This window comes from Strigops habroptila, chromosome 12, assembly GCF_004027225.2.
Source record: "Strigops habroptila isolate Jane chromosome 12, bStrHab1.2.pri, whole genome shotgun sequence".
NCBI lineage: Eukaryota > Metazoa > Chordata > Aves > Psittaciformes > Psittacidae > Strigops > Strigops habroptila.
Window position 1 is genome coordinate 1,469,316 of NC_044288.2, and position 21,750 is coordinate 1,491,065.

Genomic DNA, 21,750 nt, shown 5'->3' on the forward strand with positions numbered 1-21,750 from the left:
CTGCTTGCTCTCAGTACTCCTTTGCAACTGCAGGAAAACGACATGGTGGCATAATGAAGTTTTATAAAGGCTGGGAGATACTACTGGCATCCCTGTGCTGATTTTTGAAATTACTCATATTTCTCTTAAAACTGGCTACGTTTTACATTGCTACTTCAGTACCACCTCTGGATAATGTAGGATTGCTGTGGGCAAGTAGGAAAACGTAGGATAATTCCGCATTTGAAAAATGACTACAAGAAGAGGTCTGATGTGGGTTTTGTATCCCCTTGTAATGGCTTCATCTTTAAAATACTACAACTGGGTGATTTGTTCTTAATCTTGAACTTCTTGCATATTTTTCTGCAAAAATTTTGTTCGAAGGGGGAGGGTGAAGAGCTAAAACCTTGAGCATAAAGATCACCACGAAGGAAAAGTAATTCTAGGACAGTTTTTCAGTGTTTTCTCTTTGTTATCAGGAGCTTACTCACTTTGTGGTCTGAAATCAAGTGTTCTTTTCGAGAAGGATTTTGCAATGAACTCCTTGGTCAGATGGGTTTGTTTTTTGTAATGTTCTAACTTGCAATATAAATCAACAATCTTTATTCTCACTATAAATAAAGATTCCAGTGTTACATGTGTGGTTCTGTCTCCATAGCAGTTGAAGCGGAGTGCAAAACTCCTCCCTGCTTTTTTAACTAAACAGTTCACATTGTGCCAGTTGCATCTAGCTTGCTCCTCGATAGAAATTCTGATAACTTTATCAACAATAATAAATGCAATTTTTTTAGATTTTTATTTTAATAAAAGGGAGAACTTCTTTTCAGGAAAAAAGCTACAGTTTTATTTCTCCTTCAGACTAAAAGTTTCTCATTTCCAGAATTCTTCCACTGCGTATGCTTGATACTGCATATTGATATTTGGTTTTTAGATGAAAGTGTGTTATGAGAACTTCTAACGATACCTCCTTTTCTTTCAGACACTGCTGCAGTATGCTGGCAGTCGGGGTGCATCCGAACATGTTTTACCTTTTTTGGAAGTATATCGAATCTCCATCCAAAGCTTTGCTAATGCACGACCTTACTTGACTACCGAATGCGAAGATGTTCTTCTGGTACTTGGCAGGCTGGTGCTGTAAGTTTTAAGTTGGTACATTATCTTGTTTAAAAAATAAATAAAAAATGTATGCTTTATAAATGAAAGAACAAGTCGTTGGAATAGTGTGATGCTTCATTTGACAACTGTGTTTATGATTTATTATCTAGTAAATGTCTTAAGAACTCTTTTTTATCATACCACAAAAATGTACTTGAATATTGTTAATGCATGTGAACAAGTGGTAAGGCTTTGTTCTTCTGTGCTTGGATAATCATGCAGGTACTAATTAGAAAGGTTCTTTCTTTGAAAATTCTGAAAATAAGAACAATTTTCTGTAGAAAAAACTTAGCGTGGTCCTCATTAAACAGAAGCTTTCATATTAGACCTCCACTCATGGATTAATAAACCTGTCTCACTTGTTGTGTGGTTGCTGCTGTCAGTGTCTTCTCAACATGTTCCTTTCTGTAAAGGATGAGCTCGTTTGTATTTATGGCAATCAAGTTGTGCATGTGGGCTGTTGCTATAGGATAGCGGAATGGAAGAGTAGTTCAGCCTGAGCTTTTTGACATGTGCCAGTAGACACGACTTAAAGCACAGCAATTCTTGGAACAAAAGAGACAACTATTTTACAGACCATCAGCTAAGTTGCAGTAACTTGTAGTGCCTCGAAGTCTATTTGAAGTGCAAAACAGCTATTTGTAATTGAAAAGTGTAGCCTGAGGCTTTTCACACACATTGGAATAGAATCAGTTGCTACCCTTAGCCTGGAAAGATAACTTGATGTCTGGTCATTCCTTGCTGGTAAGGTTTTGTTCGAAGGGGGAGGGTGAAGAGCTAAAACCTTGAGCATAAAGATCACCACGAAGGAAAAGTAATTCTAGGACAGTTTTTCAGTGTTTTCTCTTTGTTATCAGGAGCTTACTCACTTTGTGGTCTGAAATCAAGTGTTCTTTTCGAGAAGGATTTTGCAATGAACTCCTTGGTCAGATGGGGTTTTTTTTTTGTAATGTTCTAACTTGCAATATAAATCAACAGCTCAGAACCAGATATCTGTTTGATGCCTTGAATTTTTTAAATTTTTTTTTTGAGTTATGAGAAATATGTGAACTAGGAGTGATTATTTATTTAACCCTTTATCAAGAAGGAAAAACGCATGAAATCAGGGAAAGTCTGTCTTAACTTCTCAATATAGAAACTGAAGACTTCAGCTGCTAAATCATTTACCTGGTACATAATACATGTATTCTTGGCAAAATATCTGAATTGCTTTTACAGACTGTCCCTTTATGGATAAAGTATTCTCATCTTCATCATAATATCATTTATTAGCTTGTATATTTTGCCTGTTTCCTACTCATGTCACTTAAAAGCTTGTCTTTCATTGTCTTTGTATGCAGGTCATCCATCCCTGGTGTATTTTCTATGTATTTTGCCACTGTTAGATAATTTGAGGCAGGAATCCCAATTCTGTGTCAAAATTGCTTTTCTCTTGTTGAGAAATATCTGAATATTCTGCTTCTGCTAATATGGCTTCTTCTGTCTTTCAGTGTGGGGAGTTTGTTTGCTGTTACTTGTGTATTCAGATAACTTTGTGCTGGAGGGTAGTAGCAAGGCTGACTTGCTGGAATCTCCCCTGTTCTTGTTATGATTACGCTTGAGAGGAATCTAAAGAATGATAAAGACAATGCGAGGTTGCAGCTAGGGTGAGGTGAATGGCATAACTGAAGTCAACTCTCCCATGGTTTTATTTTATATAAGAATTTCCAAGGAAGGGAGAGAGAAATCAGATGAGGGATTTAAAGGTGAAAGTTAAGTTCCGTGAGGGAGGAAGGCTATTATTTGGTTAGGGACATGAAAGTGTCCTGTTGCCATGTAACTGCAATTTTTGGGGTTGGGTTTTGTCATGCATGCTGTATATTTTTCAGACTTGAAGCCCAAGGAGAAATGAAACAAGCAAGCTTCCTGTTGTAAAGCAAAAGTGTTCTACTTGCTACTTCCCTTCCAACATTCCTCCCAGAAAAGGGGGAAAGAACTTCCCCCTCCTGACATCCTTCTCAGCAGGGTGAACCACTAGTAGCAAAACTCAGTGTTACTGTGGGTTTCCTTGCCACCTGCCCAGTTGTGTGTTCACAGTAAATCTGACCTGATGTAGAGACTGTGCCACCCATAAGAAACATGATGCAGATGCAGTGTGAGACCATGTTGGTCCACTCTCTCTAACCTTAGGAAGTAAAAGGAAAGCTTGGAGTGCTGCTCTTCTAGTTTACAGATTTGGCAGATGATTGTGGCAGAACAGGAATGTTCTCCTTGGCCATGGCTGTGAAGGGACATACCTGCTTTGGTCAAGTAGAACTCAGACTTCTTGTTTCCACAGCCACAAACAGCACCACATTCCTCTCACACCACACCCCCACTGCCCTCAGTATTACTATACCAAAGGTGTTGCCTCTCTAGAAAAATTAATAAAGAATTAACCATCTTAAATGTGTCTCTCACTGAGATGTGGTTAGCTGGCTGCCCTCAGGAATCTTAGGAAACCCTGGAAGCTGATTGTTCCCCTGAGCTTCTGCAAGTGCTTTTCTTTCTGAGCGTACTGTGTGAGGGGGAAGGTGCATTCATGTTACCAGCAGTATGAACACAATGCTTTAACAATCTAATTTCAGATATTTTTTTCACTGTCCAAGTAGCACCTTAAGGGTTAAGCATAGAAAAATTATTTGTAAAACCTGGCTTTGCCATCTTATTTGAACCTGATATTTTATTCACCCAATATCATATACATGAAAAAGTATTTCCAGGAATTGAGAGTGGAAGTAGATAGGATTGGTTTACTTGTAGTCTGAAAATGAGCTGTGCATCAGAGACTTTCCAAAAGCACATTGACCATGAAGTTTGCAAATGTTTTATTTGTTGAAAATAGTCTCTGTATGATGTCCACGAAAACTGGACGCTTAGCAGGTCGCTCTTTGGGTTTGTTTGTAGGGGTTTTTTTGCTTATGTTAAAATAGGGTTCAGTTACTGTCAGACTTTGTGAAGTTTTTTTATAGTCTAATAGCAACCACCTGGGTCTGGACATCTGGGCTGGTGAATAATTTGTATTGCCGAGCTTGAGTACACGGGAGAAGTCAGTCCTGATTATTGTACAATACTGAGGCCTGTGACAGTTGGAATATCTGACAATCCTGTTGCCCACTTGTTTGTGGGCACAGTAATGATTGAGATTCCAGTGCCTGATGATGTGAACGATTACTGAATGACAGTGATGAAAGCTGTTGTATTTTCTGCCTATCTAATAGAAGTGTTCAGAGCTTTTGCAGGTCTAAACCTCTATTTAAAGGAACAGGATTAGGCAGTGAAGGCAGACTTCGGAAAGGTGAAAAGGATGGCCAGATGTTAATCCAGTATTTGTCCATTTGATCTTGTTCAAATATGTGGCTGCTGAATCTGGCTAAACACTGGTAAGGCACAGCAGAGCATTCTGCACGTAACTGTTCAATGTATTGATCAAAAGTCAAGAGGAAGGGAGAAAGGAAAGCCATTCTTCCTGGGTACTAAGCAATCTGCTTTATGGTCATCTCTTACTTTTCCCCTTCCCCAAAAGCTCAGCTCTTCTATCTTTGGTGAGACTGAAGGGGTTGTCACAGAATCACAGAATGGTTAGAGTTGGAAGAGACCTTAAGGATCATCTAGTTCCAACTCCCCTGCCATGGTGAGGGACACCCTCCAGGTTGCTCAAAGACCAGCCTGGCCTTAAGCACTTCCAGGGATGGGGCATCCATAGCTTCCCTGTCATTCTTCTGTTTAGTATTTGGGTGTGGAGGTTTTGAAGAAAATAGCATGAGTTGGAACTATCTAACAATGCAGGTGTAGCTTATAGCAATTATTCAGTGTATTTATTATATGTAGAGTTTTCTTTCCTTCTGTTCTCATGTTTTATGAGAATGTTTTTGCTGTGTAAGTCCTATGAATCTCTAGACAAAGCGTCATGGTTAACACATTCAGTTTGGTTAGGTCAGATTGTTCTGTGTAGCAGTGTGGTTTTAAATAATCCGTATGTCCCGTACAAGGTTAGGTAGCTCCTGTTTGAGAACAGTTTAGGCAGCAGTCCTGCCTTTGCTTTGTCTCCTAGAAAACAGTGATTTAGAAAACAGTGATTCTTGTTCTCCAAGAGTTTTCCTTGAAATGAGATGGATTTTCTAAATACATACAGTTAATTTTTGTTTCTGAAAAGGGGTAGCGTTGACCTGATGGTCTAAATGAGGGAATATCAAGTAGGTCTTGCTTTTCTCACTTCTGTGTTTAGAATCTGAACTTATGTATGGAAGATACAGGTCTCAGTTTGGATATTTGAGAGATGTTAAAACTTTCTGAACCCATCCTGCTGTCCTGAATTTTCATCTGGAAAACCTGATGCACAGCAGAAGTTCACATCCACTGTGCTGAGGCTGACTCATACCGACATTAATTGTTGACAAAATGGAACGTAACAAACTTCCCTGGGTAGAGAATCAAGACTGGGTGACCTGAGTCTTATTTTTAAGCAGGAGCTTGGCTTAATGAAGAAATAAGGGGATTTTTCCACCTGTGTTGTGTAGATAACTGAGCTACTCAAATACAGCAGCTCCCTGAATTAATGAACTTGGAATTTTACAATCAGATCTAACTCTGATTTTAATCTGAACACCTTTGATATGTATTCTCAATGTGGATGTGGTATATTTTTGTTTGGTAAGCTTTGCAGTTCACACCATAGACACTTGGATATTCCCACCCCTTTATCATAAGGTGTTTCTAGGAACCTATCCTGCGGGTCCGTTTCTGTGCTGATGCACCTCTTGATACAGGTGTTGCTTTTGGGTTACTGTTAGGAAAATATGCTCTAGGTCCCTTTCTGTGCTAATGCATGTGTCTTCTTCTGTCAAGCTGTTCTTCAGCTTTATTTTCTTACCTGTTTCAGCGCTGACACTCTGTTAGGTAAAGCTGACTTTCATTCTCACTCCAGGCAAAGAGACCATGCTGGAGTCAAATGAGTTTTAGGATTCTATTCAAAATGAGTATTAGGATTCTATTGTGAGAGGAAGGAGCAGAAATTCTGTAATGCAGTGTTCCTGAGCAACATTGAACAAAGTATCTTGGATTATAAAAGTAGCTGTAATCTCATCCTAGTGAGGTTGTACACAGTAAAAGGAAGCACTCTTTCCATATCGTGCCTGATTCTGGGGCTATTTGTTGCTTTTGATTTGTGCAGTCAAACATGTTTCAATGTTACTGTCATTTCTTACTTGAATGCTAAGTAGTATGTGCCACAAATGTTCAGAATGTGTTCACATAGCTTGCTTACTTGCCTTTTACTTTTCCAGGAGTTGTTTTGAGCTACTGCTTTCAATTCCTGAAAGTGAATTGCCGCATGAGGTGTGGTTAGGATTCCATCAGTCCATACAGGTAAGTGTTCTGAATTCCCTTTTTCCAACTTTAATTAATAAATAAAGCTGCTGTTGTGTTCCTCCTCTCCTTCCTCTGAATTCCACCTGTCCTGGATTGCTGTTTTCTAGGCAGCAAGAATTTCTGAGCAGCAAAGGACTAACTGCAACAACAGCATTGGCAGCTTAGTTCCAGCAGCTGATTTAAAACTACATAGTCAACGGCAGTTGTAGCAAATCTTGGTCTTTCTAATGGTTTGTGTGAGAAAAAGACTGAGTTAGATGAGTCTTGCTGTGTTTATACTAAGAGACTCTTCCAGGATGAGGGCCAGATCTGTTGCTGCTATGCCTGTTCTGATTTTAACTGTGACGTGGGGATGTGGTGCTTTGGGTCATGGTTTAGTGGTGGACTTGGCAGTGCTAAGTGTTAACCCCAACTGGGTTAACAGTTAGACTTGGTGATCTTAAAGGTCTTTTCCAATCTAAATGATTCTATGATTTTATGAGTCCAGTTTTGTTGTCTCTAAGCAAGACCAGAGGCAAGCTGTGCGAAATGAAAACAACGTGTGAGATTGTGTGGCAGGAGTCCAAGCACAGACTTTATACAGTGGCAGCAGCAAAAGGATGTGAATACAGGTGGGCAGATGCTGTAAGATATGAGTGGAAGGATTGGGGCAACAATCCCCAACAACAACAATCAAACAACAACAGGACTCTTGGTACAGGTAAACTCAATCTGGGGGAAGAACTCTGGAGAGGTACTATGGGGATGGATGTAATCTGGCCAGTTGAGGAAGATAAAACAGTGCATTCAGAAATTGCTTTAGTGGGAGTAGAGATGTGTTGTTGTGGGAATTGAATGTGGGTTATGGAACAGGGTTCCCTTCAGACCTAACAGAGTATGAATTCTGCCTTTAGCAAAGTTGTGTATTGAGGGTGAGTATAAAATGAAAACTTTTGTGACCCTGTAGTAGCTGCTGATAGCACCCAAGTTTGAGGATAAAATGATATACACAAACTTCCTATATGATCCTAACTGCCACTTGCAAAACTCTGCCCTGTGGTTGTATACTTCATAGATACAAATTTAGATCAGTTTGTTGTTTTTCACTGGCGTTTTTAAAGTTGTCCTGAGGCTATAACTTGAGCATCTTTTGGCAGCAGCAGACTTAAGAGTTAGGTCTGTCATTCACCTGCCTGATCCCCCTGGCATTTAGCTGCATGTGAAGTGGGGATTGATTGTGCTTTAACTGTTAAAAACAAAAGAAAAAGAAACCTCACTCCTCCCCTGAGGCTCTTTCTGCTAAATTTGGTTTCCTGATCCAGCTTGCACAGGAAGGAAATACTTGAGGAGCAGCTGAGCATAAGGGTTGCTTAAGTGATGTTTTCAACTGCTTAAATACAGCTGAAAACTTTGTGTGTTGTAGCTCATGTATTAATCTCAGTGCTGTTAGTTAGGAGCAGTTTGAGCTCTGGTTAAGCACATACAAAGTCACTCTCATCTTTAGGGTGCAGCTGTAACACTCCAAAATTTTATTACCTTTGTGAGCAATGCTTCAGGCTCCATGCCAGAAATCAAGCAATCAGGTATGATTGCAAACATCATACTTGGCTATCTTTGCATCTGCAATTAGCACCATCTCTTCTACTGATATCAATAACTGATTTTGACACGGTCCCAGCAGTAGCTCACTTGCTAGTTTTTCTTTTCTAGTTTCAGAAGTAGCTTAGTCTTTAATTATTGATTTTCAGTTAGCAAGTCTGCTCGGGGCTAAGAGTTGGACCACAGTTACAGCAGTTAGCTAAAAATAAAATCAACATTGGGGCAATATTTACAGAAGCTCTTGGTTACTGTGAAGGAAGTTGAAATGAAGGTATCAAAACTGCTCGATTGTTGCATTCAGTTGTGAGGCTTTTAACTGTAGTGTTCCTTAGAAGGTGGAATCCTGCCATACAGTTGTGTTTGGAAAGAACTGATGTGTGCTTTTCCACTCAGTTCTGATGTTGGTTTGGTTTTGTTCTTGCAGCCAGAGAAGAACTAGTGTAGGACAGAAGCACTGACTCCCACTGAGTGTGCTTTCAGTATGTCCAGTAAATGCATTGAATATGCAGTGCTCTGAAGACTGTGGAAGAGTCATGAGGGAGCTGGAGCTGGGAGGGAGCTCCAGTTACCTGATCCACCTCTTCATTCAGAGTAAGGGCTATCTTCAGTCAGGTTGCTTAGGGTCCTTCCCCACCACGTTTTAAGTGTCTGTAAGAACGGAGATTGCACAAAGTTCGGGTAGTCCTTTCAAAGTGAGGGTATTTAAACAGTCCCTGTCAGTGATGTTCTGCAGCCTGGTCAGTGTCTTTCTGAACTGCAGCCCTCCAGTGTCAGGTGCTCTCCAAGTTCTGTATGAGCTGTGAACTGGCAGAGAACATGCTTTGTCCCTTTGTTCAGACTATTAATTAAGATGTCAAAAGTATCAGCTCAGCGTTGACCCCTGAGAAGTGCTACTGGAGGCAGCTGCCACTTGGTCTTTGTACAAGTGGTCACAAGCCTGAGCCTGGCAGTTGAGCTGGTTTTCCCACCTGCATTATTGTGCACTTTTCCATATTTTAACAATTAGGTTTTAAAGATACTGTGGGAGCCTGTCAGAAGCCTTGCTGAGTCTGGTGACTCTAGTGTCATCTGTAGCCTGTTGTCACAGAAGATAGGTTGATAAAATGTGACTTGTACTTGGCAAATCCTGGCTGGCTCCAAGTCACATTTTTGTTCTTCAGCTGCCTGGATGTGCTTTCCAGGAGAATTTGCCCCATAGTCTTTCTGGGCACAGGTTATGCTGACTGAGCTATAGTTCTTCAGGGTCTCCTCCCCTTGGGCTTGAAAATGGGCTGGTGGTTTCTTCCAGTCACTTGGAACCTTCTCCCAGTGGCCGTGACCTTTCAGAGATCTTGGAGTGACATCCGTGATCTCCATTGACACCCTTGGCTTCTGTCTGGTAACACATCTCAGCATCTCATCTGTTGTGCTGCTTTGTGCCCCTTCTCTCCTCCAACTCTGACCCTAGTCATAGGGTCCAGGAAGGCCAAAGTGCAGGCCTTGACAGTAAAACTTGAGGCAAAGTTCCTGAGTGTACCGTAGCCTCTGTTTTTTGGTGCCCTGTCTTACTGAGCTGTTCTCAGATTTCTCTTGAGCTTTCTTTTGCTTTCAGTCATATTTTCCTCAGCAAAGTGAAGAAGACCAAACAGATGCTTCTGTCCTTCAGTTTGGCCCCCAAGCACCAAGCCTTGTGAGACATGAAGTCTGATGAGCACCTGAGGGTGGCGGATTGTTAAAATCCTATCTGACCATGACCACTGATAACTTGCTTTGTTTCCTTCTTCCTTTCCCATCTTGCCTATTACATTAAAGACTGGTTGTAGCTGGAAATCAAGTCTATTCAAAGGTCTGTCAGGACATTGTTACTTTAATGTTATGACTAGCGTAAGAAGAAGATTAGCCCAGCTATGGAGTAGAGTGATACCAGCTTCTGGAATCAAGAATACATTTTCTGCTATCTTATCAGCTTACACAGGAACATACAAAATGTGCTTTACTTTTGACTTCCCTGTGCTTCTTGTGACAAGATATCCTACAGATATGTAGGATACAGATATGTATCCTGTGTAGCAAAACACCACTCAGTGTTGCTTATCCTTGAAAATTTCACAATGCATTGCGTGCTAGTTGAGCAATCAGGAAGGTGGTTACTGTAATGACCTTTGTAGGGGTATGTGCATCCTCCTGTGGTTCCCTTTTGATTGTTGGAATCTTCTCTTAGTATTTGCTGGGAATGGTTCTCTTTCTAAACTTGCCCGTGCTCTCGGTTTAGTGCAAGAATGACCCAAAGTCATCCGGATGCACAGACTCCCTGAAGAGCCCCATACACTTAGTTTCGTGCTGTAGAGATGGGTGGACTATCCAAGGGATGAATGGATCTGTATAAACTTGCCACTGGACACTTGGCTTTAATTTGGGATGTACTAAGTAGCATGTCTGATAGTATGGTTTCATAGTCATTTGAGAGGAGTCCTTAAAGAAACCTGTGAGACTATGACTTGTGACAGCTGTGGATCAGTAAATGAAACCTTCACTGAAAGAATGTGATTTCACCTTGGTAAATCTTTTGCTGGGCATAAAGCTTCACTCCTTAGTGAGTAGATGCTTTGCCCAAGAGTTAAATCCAAGTTCTCTTCTCCAGAGATTTATGCAGAGCAGTTTGCTGCAGTATTAGAAAGGAAATAGATAGGTATATCAAAACATCGAAGTTGGTCTGAAATTAGCATCTGATATTCAACATTAATATCAAATTTATCAAAGGACATCTAATTGTTAAATAAAAAGATGCTTTTTACTGTGAGTGGTTAATAGGAAAGTCTTGGGTATTTTCATAGCAGATTCACTTGGTTCCTGAAGGTAACTTGGGAACTTGATTGTGTGTTGCAATGCGGAATGCAGTTTATTGCTGTCTTTTGACAGCCCATGATACAGGACTCTGGTTACTCTGGTATTCCCAGTGGTTATAGCATTAGCCCCATTTAATTCTGATCATTTAGAACATGGAATTGCTTCTGGGATATAGAGAGGATACAACGGATGCTATTGAAAGCAAGCCTCAGGTTAACAACAGTGTTAGAAGTACTGCCAACTAAAAACACAGCTCAGTAGAAACAGGGGACATGTCATGTATCAGACTAATGCTTATATTTAAGATGAGTTGTGGCTGCTGTGAGAAACAGTTTTCCTGACTGTGGTATTAAACTGCCTTCAGTTAGTTGGCTTCACATTGTCAGCATTAAGAGGTTCTATGTGGTGATACCTCAATTTTTTCAGCACAAGTCACCCTGGATGGGTTTTCCTGATAGGGACATGAAGTGCTGGAATCTCTCTCCAGTTGCCTTTGTTTCTGCATTAGACTCTAAACTTCTTTCCATGTGTAATGTCTCATTTCTTCCTTCACTCCTCAGATACCCAGAATTAAAAGTGTTAGGGCCTTAATCACTCGTGGGTGTTGTGCTGTGGGCACAGGTTTGGTGGATGAACTTCAGCTGGAGACCTGTGCAGGGTGGAGGGTCTCTGGGTCAACCTTCACAGCATCAAAACTTTCAGGACTGGAAGTCTCTGGATCTTGGAGTAAACGCACTGGATGTGGTTTATTTTGTAAGGAAATCTGTATTCAGTAGAAGGATATTTTCATCTTAATAAAGGAAATTATTCATGATCGAGTTTGGTCTGGATTGGGAGTGTTGTGCATTGCAGAGTTACAGCTGCAGAATAGGCTTTTTGACTTAAGCCATTCCAGTTGACTTTCAGTACTTTGAGAATGGGAAGTTTTGGACAGATAACGTAAAATTAGATCGGTTTAATTTTTAGCAGAGACTTTTAATGACTTTTTTTTGTAACATTTTGTAGGATTCACATGATGCTTTACTGGAATTTGGGAATAACAACCTCCAAATATTGGTGGATATCACGAGGGAAGGAGTATGGAAACATCCAGTTCTTCTCAAAATTCTATCCCAGCAACCAGTGGAAGCTGAGGAAGGTAAGAAGGTGATTCCAGAGATGATGTGTGGTTATTAAGGAATTACTTGGTGCAGTTTTGGTGGGGAGCCAGTAATTTGAAGTCAGAAGAGTTGTATTTTAAATTGTATTGTGCAGTAGTATTCATGTGTTGCTAAATGATAGTTATGAAACTGTCTCACTGTCACTCTGAATAATGTGGCCTTGCTAAATCATCTTAGCTTGGGCTCTACTATCCATCAGTTTGAATATTTTGAAGCTCCATTTTTAAAAATAATTCTTTCTTTCCATCATAAAAATAGGGAAATTTTGCTCCCTGTGGTTGGTTGTTCTTCAGAACTCTGCTTCTAAATGTGTTCCTGAATGCTTCCCAGGGAGGAACTGTGTCCCCCACCCCTTTCAGAGGCATGACAAATGCATGTGGAAGGGCAACATGAGTGTGGAGGTTTCCTTTTATCAAGCTCTGGGCTTGGAAGCTCAGTGTGTTTAGACTATGGAAATAAGATCTTGAATCAGAAAATGTTGGGAGGTGAGGAGGGAAAGGAGCTTTTAGCATCGCTTCATATAATCTTTAAATGTGTTCTCTTAAACTCTTCTTTTATCACTGATTTTTTTCCTATCTATTAGTGGTACCGTTAAGTACTTGCAGGTATCTCAGTTCCTCTGTTAACAGTACATGAAACCACACGTACTGACATGATGATGAGTAATAAGCTTCGCCTGGATAGATGACTTTGCTGAGTAAGCAAGCCTTCTTCGAGTTCTTCCTTAGTGGTGATCTTTGGGCCACCTTGTTGTGAAAGCATTCTCTTGCATCACATAGGATGGAGATTGAAGCACTGTTTTCCTCGGTAGATTTGAAGCACAGTGTCATGTACAGATGTAAATTTTGAGAGGAGGCTTGTTTCCTAGCAACTGGGGAGCTTACTCCCAGCGTTTTCTACCTTCTCCGTTGAAGTTACTTTAATGTGAGTGTCAGCTGCGTCAAGAGTTTACTGCTCAGAGGTTTTCTTCTGAAAAATGGGAACCAGCACCATAGACTTGAATCTTAAAGTGACCTCTAATGGCCCATTAAGCAAACTTCTGCAGAATACTAGTGAGTCTTACTACAACCATGTAGTATGTACTTGGCCCCTGAAGTGGGTTTTTTGTTTAAGTGCACATTGAAAACCTTTCGCTAACTGGTGTAGTGTCTGTCAGAAGATGTTCTTCTTTTATTTGGACAATAATTTAAGTGCAGAAAGCATGAGAGTGTTCTTGGCTTGTATTGTGTACAGCCCTCTCTAAGAAATTTTATACTGTTGATTTCTTAGCTACCCATCTCACCCAGTAATAGTAAGATACAGAGTGAAAATATTGTTATGCAATGGCTCTTCCACTAAGTTGTTATCCTAAAGCAACCTTTCTTTTTTGGCTAATCCAGAGTAAACTAAAGGCTTTACAGGTAGCTAGTTGACTACAGCTGCTGCAGGACACCAGTTCTAATGTGTTTTGTCAGAACATCTCGGACATTTCCATACTTCTTTCTACAGACCATCAGACAGTTTGTTCCCTGGTCGATATGTATTGTTGCATGCAGTATAAGAATGTATTGACTCTTTAATTCTCAAGGTGCTTTTAAAGTATGTCTTTTGGAGATGAGTATCAAGCCTTTCTGTAGAGGTTTATGTTAAGCTGGAAATGGCATCATAGCTCTCTTGAGGCATACTATTTTGTCAGCTAAGGCAAAGTAAATGTTCTGTAGCAAAGCTTTTGATGCTGTCTCTCACAATATCCCTCTGGATAAAATGTCCAGCATATGGCTAGACAAGTCCATCATACATTGGGTGAGCAATTGGCTGATGAATTGGGCTCAAAGAGTAACAGGAAATAATGGACAGGGAGGTGCTGATCTCCTCTCTCTGGTGAGCAGCGGTAGGACACGAGGAAATGGAATGAAGCTGTGTCAGGGGAACTTCGGAATTGGACATTAGGAAAAGGTTCTTCACTGAGGGGGTGCTCAGTCCCTGCAACAGGCTCCCATGGAAGTGGTCATGGCAATGAGCCTGTCCAAGATCAAGGAGTGTCTGGACAATGCTGTCAACATATGGTTTAGTTTTAGATAGTCCTGTGAGGAGCAGGGTGTTGGATTCAGTGATCCTTATGGATCCCTTCCAACTTGAGACACTCTCTGGTTCTACAAGTACCTGGGAAGAGCAAACTAAATCCGTGAGGTTTTCATGAGATTAGATAGATTTTGCCAACTAATTACAAAAATAATCACAAGTTACATTTTTCCTGTTTAATTAGTTCATCGAGTCTCATTATGACTTGGGTGTATTTGGTTGATCTAGAGCATAAGCAGCTCTTACAGACAATTCTTCCACAAAGATAACATTGTCACCCTCAGCTTCGTTTTGTGTATTTTGGCATTATGTGGGTTTTAATAATTTGGGTGGGAAAATCTCCAGTTGAAAAGGATGGAATACTAAGTTTGCAATAGTTTTGGTTCTTTGGAATATGAAGATTTTGAATCTCAGCTAAACTGCTGGTATCTTGTCCCAAATCCTGTGTGGCTGATGAGTGTCCTTTAGCCACTGCTGTGGCATACTTCTAATGTGCTAATGGATGCTGTCCTTTGCAGAGGTGTCTGTTTTCTATCACCCAGTGTTCTCTCCCTACACAGTTGGTTTGAATTTGTTCAAGAGAAAATATCCCATTGATTGCTGTCACTTTTGATCACACTTCAAATTTCCTAAGCAAACTGACCAGACTTACACAAGTTTGTAATAAAATAAACTGTGATTTCAGTGAAATGTGAGCTGTACGTTGGTGTATTCTCAAAGGCTTTTTTCTTTTCCTAGCTAATAAATTGATTACACAAGAAGGGCCTTCCTTTCTGCAGATGCGAATAAAACATCTGATGAAGTCAAACTGCATCCCACAAGCTAGATACTTGTCAAAATTGTGTGCAGATTCTTCAGAAATTGCAAATGTCTCATCTTTTCGCCAAGCCTACATCACGTGTGTGTGTTCTATGCTGCCTAACGAAGACTCCATTAAGGAGGTTAGTAATCCATAGTCCCTTTTTAATGTATGTTTATTAAGCTTTTTAGCATTTCTTTCTGCAATACTAAGAACTGAAGCCAAAGCGTGAAACTGTTGCAGCAGGGTTCCAAAAAAGAAAGGATCTCTTGCAGGCTGCAGTAGGGTAGAACATTTGTATTAACTGCTGGTGTATTACATGCTTGCATTCATAGAATCATAGAACAGTTTGGGTTGGAAACGACCTTATGATCATCTAGTTCCAACCCCCCTGCCATGGGCAGGGACACCTCACACGAGACCATGTCGCCTAAAGCTCTGTTCAACCTGGCCTTGAACACTGCCAGGGATGGAGCATTCACAACTTCCTTGGGCTCCCTGTGCCAGCACCTCAGCACCCTCACTGTAAAGAACTTCTTCCTTATATCTAACCTGAACTTCCCCTGTTTCAGTTTGAACCCATCACCCCTTGTCCTATCGCTACAGTCCCTGATGAAGGTCCCTCCCCAGCATCCTTGTAGCCCCCTTCAGACACTGGAAGCTGCTCTGAGGTCACCACGCAGCTTCTCTTCTCCAGGCTGAACAGCCCCAACTCTCTCAGCCTGTCTCCATACGGGAGGTGCTCCGGCCCCTTATCATCCTCGTGGCCTGCTCTGGACTCGCTCCAACAGCTCCATGTCCATCTTATGTTGAGGACACCAGAAGTGTACACAATACTCCAATGAGGTCTCACGAGAGCAGAGTAGAGGGGCAGGATCACCTCCTTCAGCCTGCTGGTCACGCTGCTTTTGATGCAGCCCAGGGTACGGCTGGTTTCTGGGCTGCAAGCACACACTGCTGGCTCATGTTAGATGTGTTTGAAAACTTAAAATAAAGCTTGGAGCTTCGGTTCCCTTTGTAAGCAAAATCTAATTGGGAAGCTGACTTTTCTGGCTCTAATACTAGTACTGCAGCAGTTACTTCTCTTCCCATCATTCTGACCCAGGAAAGAAAAGGTGTTGGTGGGGTTTTTTAATAAAAAAAGAAAGAAAACCTGACACAAATAAGCAAGAAGCTCCTCCTGTAAGCTCCAGCAGCCTGTTCTCTCCTGTGCAGTGATGAACACCTTCAACATTCTTTCATGTGGCCATTGGTATGGGCTTGGTTTTCCATCTTCCCCAACCTCATGGAGGTGGCACATGGTTTGCAGATATTGCAAGTGCTTATGGTCTCTGACATGCAAGGAACAGTGATGTCTGTCCCCTTGGGTAGCAAAGCATTGCCACTTACATCAGTTCTTGAGGTTTCTCTCTTGAATTGCTGATAGTAGCAACAGCTGATTAAAGTAGATGTTGCTTGAGTACATCCTATTCTGTGAAGTGGAATAGATCTGGTGGAAAACATGTATTAAAAATAGCGTTGTCTTAATAGTAAAAGCACTTCATAAGCACCTACCTTTAAGTAGGCTTTCCAGAACTTCCATGGGATTTGTCTCTCCTCTAAACACTTCTATTTTTAACATCGCACTTTTGAGTGTGGTTGTTCAGAAGCAGCACTTAAGGACAAAGAGGACAAGAGTCTGAGGTCTTTTTTCTTTCTTCACATCTCTTGACCTTTTTGGACCTGGGTTTTGATTTTCAAAAGGAAAACAGGAATGTCTGCATGTGTGGAGAAGGAATGGGAAGTTTTAGGTAGACTGTTGCCTGCATGTAAGTATTTTGCTAAGCTACCCAAAATGGAAGATGGTCCCAAAGAAAACTGAGAAAGGATCAGAACTAACACAGATGAACTTCTCATGCCATTCTGTAGCTGAAAGGTGGGGTGTGAACTCTGGGTATTAAAGGATATGTAGTGTTTACATGTTTGCGAGACCATTTCCTCTGACATGGTAAACACGTGTTTCTGTTGGGAACATACTGAGAATAAAATACCTTTTCTTTTGTTTTCTTTAAGATTGCAAAAGTGGATTGCAAAGAAGTACTTGACATCATCTGTAATTTGGAATCTGAAGGACAAGAAAACACTGCTTTTATTCTGTGTACAACATACCTTACTCATCAGCTTCAAACAGCAAACGTGTATTGCTCTTGGTAAGTAATAAGTACTACTGCTACTCCTAACTGCTCCTCACTGGCTTCAATGGAAGAGAATTGAGCTAATACATTACAAAGCTATGTAGGGAAAGAGGATCTATCTTTAACTTGAGAAGTACATCAGACTGAAGTACTTTCTAGGTAACTTGTGACAAAATAAATAAGGATTCATCTTGCTACAGTGATAGAGCAGTTAGACACAACTAACGTTTAAATCATTTAAAAAGGAAACAGTACTCAGTTGGCATTGACAGTAATGCGTCAACAGTATAGTGGGTCTGTAAGTAGTGCTGTCTGGGTTGATATTAAACCCCTAAGCTTTGTGGTTCCACAAAGTATGTTGTTGTTCAGTTCTTCCCTCTTAAATACTTAGACCTGTGAGAGTTTGATGCCTTTTTTTCACGTCTTCAGCACAGATAGAAGTAGGAACGTGCAGAAGCAGCCCCCCCCCAGCATTTGTTGTTCACATCTCTTTGTTGTGACAACTGTGGCTAGATTTTTGCTTGCAGTGTGAAGTCTGAACTGAAACTAGTTAGAATTTGAATGAAACTTTTAGGTGCTGTGACTGTCTAACCTACATTTTCTTCTGACTAATGAGTCAGGAGAGAGCAATTAGAGCTGTAGGTCTGCCTACACGTAGACATCCCAGCCTGGACCATGATGGGACTTCCTTGAGCTTGAGTCTATGCAAAACATGGTGCAGCTGTAACATGAGTAGGTATTTCCACAGCTTTAAACTTGGCGAGCCTAGGTGACAAGCAGTGAAGGCTTAAAGATGTAAATGTTAGCAGAGCCTAGTGACACAAGTATGTTCCTACTTACAGAAGATGTTAGCAGGTTTGTGTCACTTGTGCTAAAGTCATGTCATTATGTCTACACTGTTGTTAGTGGTCTGAGCTAGCGGATGGCCTTGGGAGTCAGGCACTTCAGTCCATAAAAGAATGTGATCCTTAGCATTAATACAAGTGGCATTAAGTATGAACTTGTAACCAAGCACAACTTCAAAAAACTTCTCTCCAGACTGATCTGCTGATATAGGTTTGATTTTACTTTGAAGTCTAAGTAGATCTCTGTGTGTGGAGTTCTTCCTGTTCTCTGTGCAGCCTCATGTTAAATTTGAATGGAAAATTGCCCAAATACTGAGAGTCGTCCTTCCCTGCTTTCCATATGTTGAAGATTATCTGAAGAACGTTTCTACATCACCGTCCTTAAGGACCCCTTCAACCATGCACAAAAAGAAGGGGTGGGATGAGAAAGAGAACAGGGCAAACACTGAAAACGTTTTCCTCTGCCAAAAAGTCTTAGGACTAAGAGATTAGCCAGAGGAAAGCCCTTCTTTCACTATTCTTCCCACTCCCAACTATGTAGATGTACAGAATATATATACAAAATGCCTGATGGATAAACTATTTTTCAAGTTCTGTTCTGGTTTTAATACTTTTTTTGTATTTAGGGCTTTCCTTGTGTAAGCTTCCCTTTATCCAGTTCTTCGTATTAGGCATCCTGATGCTCAATACATTTTACACTTTGACAGGTTTTGGGGGCTAAAGGGCAGTAGAAGAAGTTGCTGATATTCTGGGTGTCCACCTTTCTTTCCTCTCTAGTTCTGTTTAGGATGTAAAATTAAAGCACCTTGCATTACACTGCTTGTCTGTTAGTTCCTTGCAGGCCTGACTAGGTTCTTGGCTGTTAATTGCATTTCTAGGCCTTTAAACAAGCAAACAAAAACCCAAACTAACCAACCCAGCCCAAAACTGTACTGGTAAATACTGTCCATTTTTGTGCAGTAAATGTGTCCCAGGTCAGATCCATAACAAGGCCCCATTTTCTTTCACCTGGTTTAGTGTTCAAGAGCAGGATTGCAGTACTTCAAAGGAAGAATCTTGCCAATATTCAGTGTAAAGTCTGCCTGGGTGTCTTCTTGATTTTTGGCTGTGACTGACCTTGCATCTAGAAACCTCTACATATAGTTTGATGCACAGAGTGGTTAGGTTATCGAAGGCGACGTTTGCTGTACTAGAGGAACAGAAGGAAAACTTTTCGAGTGATAAAAAGCACTGAGTGACCGTTGCATCATTTGAATGCAGGTGCCAACATCTAAGCTACTGCTGGGAGAGAGGGGGCTGCTTTGCCCTGCAGTGTTCAAGGCCAGGTTGGACACGGGGGCTTGGAGCAACCTGCTCTAGTGGAAGGTGTCCCTGCCCGTGGCAGGGGGTGGAACTGGATGAGCTTTAAGGTCCCTTCAACCCCAAACCAGGCTGTGATTCTATGATTGAATAACAGGATATATATGGTGTTTTGATGTGATGCTTGTTTAGGAGTAAGGTATAAGTAACACTTCTGTGCAGCATCTCTCAGAGACTGGGACCTGATTGAAGTGTGTGCTGTCTTTTAATAACGCTTAAGTTGTTGCTTAAGTTGTTAAGTTAAGAGGTATCAGCTCTGCACTGAAGAGTACAGACTGGATAAACTCTGTATATCCGCAATGTTTTTATGTTCTGCTTTCAACTCTTTGCAGGGAACTGACACTTTTCTGGAGCAAACTGCAGAGAAGAATAGATCCTTCTTTAGATTCCTTTTTGGAGAGATGTCGTCAGTTTGGCATCATTGCCAAGACTCTACAGCATTTATTTTTCTTGATAAGAGTCATCCAATCTGAAGTAAGTAAGCTGCAGTCCTGAGTCTTTGGACGTGTCCAGAACTGTTTACATGAATTTAGTGTTTTGATAATTCTTCTGAACTGATCTGAAATACAGTTTATTTCATTATTCATACTTTCTGATTAAGTGCTTCATAAATTACTAATAAAAACCTCTGAAAAATGCCTGCATTGTAGTTTTGGGTCAGCTTGACACATTGAAGTGACCTTCACTCAGCCTGGAAAGTTTGGTTCATTTATTCCTCTGAAAATACAGTGTGACAGTATTTTGAACCAAATCATAGCTGGTTTGCTCTAATGCCTATTTAGAACTGGGGTACAGCAACGATTTTCTGCAGCATCCCTGAGAGATGGAGACTGGGCTGAAATGTCTCATCTTTTTGTACTCTGAGAAAGTACCTTCTCAAAATGTGCTGTACAGTCACATCTGGACTCCTGCCTTTGTTCTGATGGCCATCTTCAGAAAGTTGCAGAAAGGTTCAAGAGATGCTTGACAGCAGTTTTTATAATCATGTAAACTCTGAGGAGTAATGGAAAGACTTTAATTGATGCATCTACACAGGAGGCAGATGCAGCACACTCTTCATAGCAGAGCAGAAGGGATGGCTATGGTTAATCTGGGTATTTGCTCCATAGGAGGTTTGTGTCTTCCTTTGCTGCCCTGACTCTTGGAATTGGCTAGACTAAACTTTTCTGTGTCTGGTCACTATGAGAGTGTGGATTTGTGGAGGGCACATGAAAATGAATTAAAATGAATCAGGCACACTTTAATGGAGGAAAAATAAGCTCACTGATAATGACAGGATTTTAACTGTTTTAGTAACAGTATTACACAGATCATGAAACTTAAATTAGATATGGGAATTTCCCTTAGGAATGTCACCATTTCCAAAAGATTTCAGATACTTCTTCCTGAAAGCAGCGTAGTTTTGCACATGTAGAGTAGAATTTGCCACGTGAACTTCAGTTTTATGAATGTTTCAATTAATGTTACGCTCCCAGATCTGCTGATCTTTTTTCATTCTTACATGGACCTGAGTTAATTCAGAGTTAAGGCATCAATTGGGTTATGGACATAACAGACAAGGTTTCTTTTTTCAGTTACATTTCTCTCTGGCTTCAGGTTTGTTTGCCTGGGAATCTCTTTCACTGAGCAGAGTTAATCCTGTGAAACAAAGGAGTTATCAAGTGTGATTTGATTAAGAGCTAGTAGCAGAGCCTTGGTTTAGAGTCAGAGTAGAGATCAGAAAGGTGCCATGATTGTCCTTTTTGTGGGTCACAGAGTCCAGAACTCTAATTTGGCAAAGATGAATTCCAGTAGTGATTGCAGAGAGAAATATTTGAACCTAGTTTATCTAAAGTTGTCATATTTCTACGTTTAAAATGTGCATGAATGTGCACTTTTATGTATAAAGCACAATACATCATTAACTATATACCAGTTCTTTCTGTGCTTCCTGCTAAACCATATTAAAATGCCTTCTGCTGGGGAAATGGGTTTTTTAATTGCTGTCTAGCAAATAAACACTGTACTGAATTAAAGAAGTATTGCCTGACTTCCAGTGCAGTGCACAGAGAGTACAAAAGCTTCCTAATTCTTTTAACTTCTTCTTAGCTCCTTTGGATCTTTACCACCTGAGCTGGTGTGGATGTGGTTGTGTTAGCCACGTGTCATCTCTCTACGTTATTCATAACTTTACCAATTACTGTTACTTTACTACGAATGACTAAATAGTTCATGCATTCAGATTCTTTATGCTGAAAAGTATGCTTTTGGAACAAGGTAACTCTCAGTTTTGTCCACGTAGAATTGGGAATACACTGTTTTTAAAACCAGCATGTGAGTACTATTTGTAGGTATCTTCCTGATACTATTGAGCAGCACCTCAGTGTTGCAGAGACTCCTCAGAAAATGTTTGGAAGTGAAATGCCAATTGTCTTCATCAGGAATCA

At 40.7% G+C, this 21,750-nt stretch overlaps 1 protein-coding gene and 2 long non-coding RNA genes across 13 annotated transcripts in view; 1 reads left to right on the top strand and 2 right to left on the bottom strand.

Moving 5' to 3' along the window:
* The window catches only part of RLF (RLF zinc finger), a 32,576-nt gene that overhangs the window by 4,846 nt on the left and 5,980 nt on the right, over window positions 1-21,750 (top strand). Inside the window, exons 1-8 of one of the 11 annotated variants that reach the window (XM_030504775.2) lie at window positions 1,029-1,113; window positions 1,710-1,878; window positions 6,438-6,519; window positions 11,487-11,652; window positions 11,932-12,064; window positions 14,886-15,088; window positions 16,999-17,135; window positions 19,657-19,798. In XM_030504775.2, coding sequence (XP_030360635.1) covers window positions 11,557-11,652; window positions 11,932-12,064; window positions 14,886-15,088; window positions 16,999-17,135; window positions 19,657-19,798 — 711 coding nt within the window. In that variant the 5' untranslated portion in view covers window positions 1,029-1,113; window positions 1,710-1,878; window positions 6,438-6,519; window positions 11,487-11,556. Of the gene's footprint in view, window positions 1-958; window positions 1,114-1,438; window positions 1,879-6,437; window positions 6,520-11,486; window positions 11,653-11,931; window positions 12,065-14,885; window positions 15,089-15,912; window positions 16,199-16,998; window positions 17,136-19,656; window positions 19,799-21,750 lie in introns of those variants that run through there. The other 10 variants (XM_030504774.2, XM_030504771.1, XM_030504777.2 and 7 more) reach the window with 10 other exon arrangements.
* LOC115615989 lies at window positions 1,156-20,841 on the bottom strand. The gene is made up of 3 exons (XR_003994199.1): window positions 20,832-20,841; window positions 6,063-6,069; window positions 1,156-1,240 (listed from the first exon to the last, which is right to left on the bottom strand). It is a non-coding gene; the product is annotated as an uncharacterized LOC115615989 (long non-coding RNA).
* Window positions 4,237-5,720, bottom strand: LOC115615988. Its single transcript, XR_003994198.1, has 3 exons — window positions 5,660-5,720; window positions 5,507-5,511; window positions 4,237-4,326 (listed from the first exon to the last, which is right to left on the bottom strand). It is a non-coding gene; the product is annotated as an uncharacterized LOC115615988 (long non-coding RNA).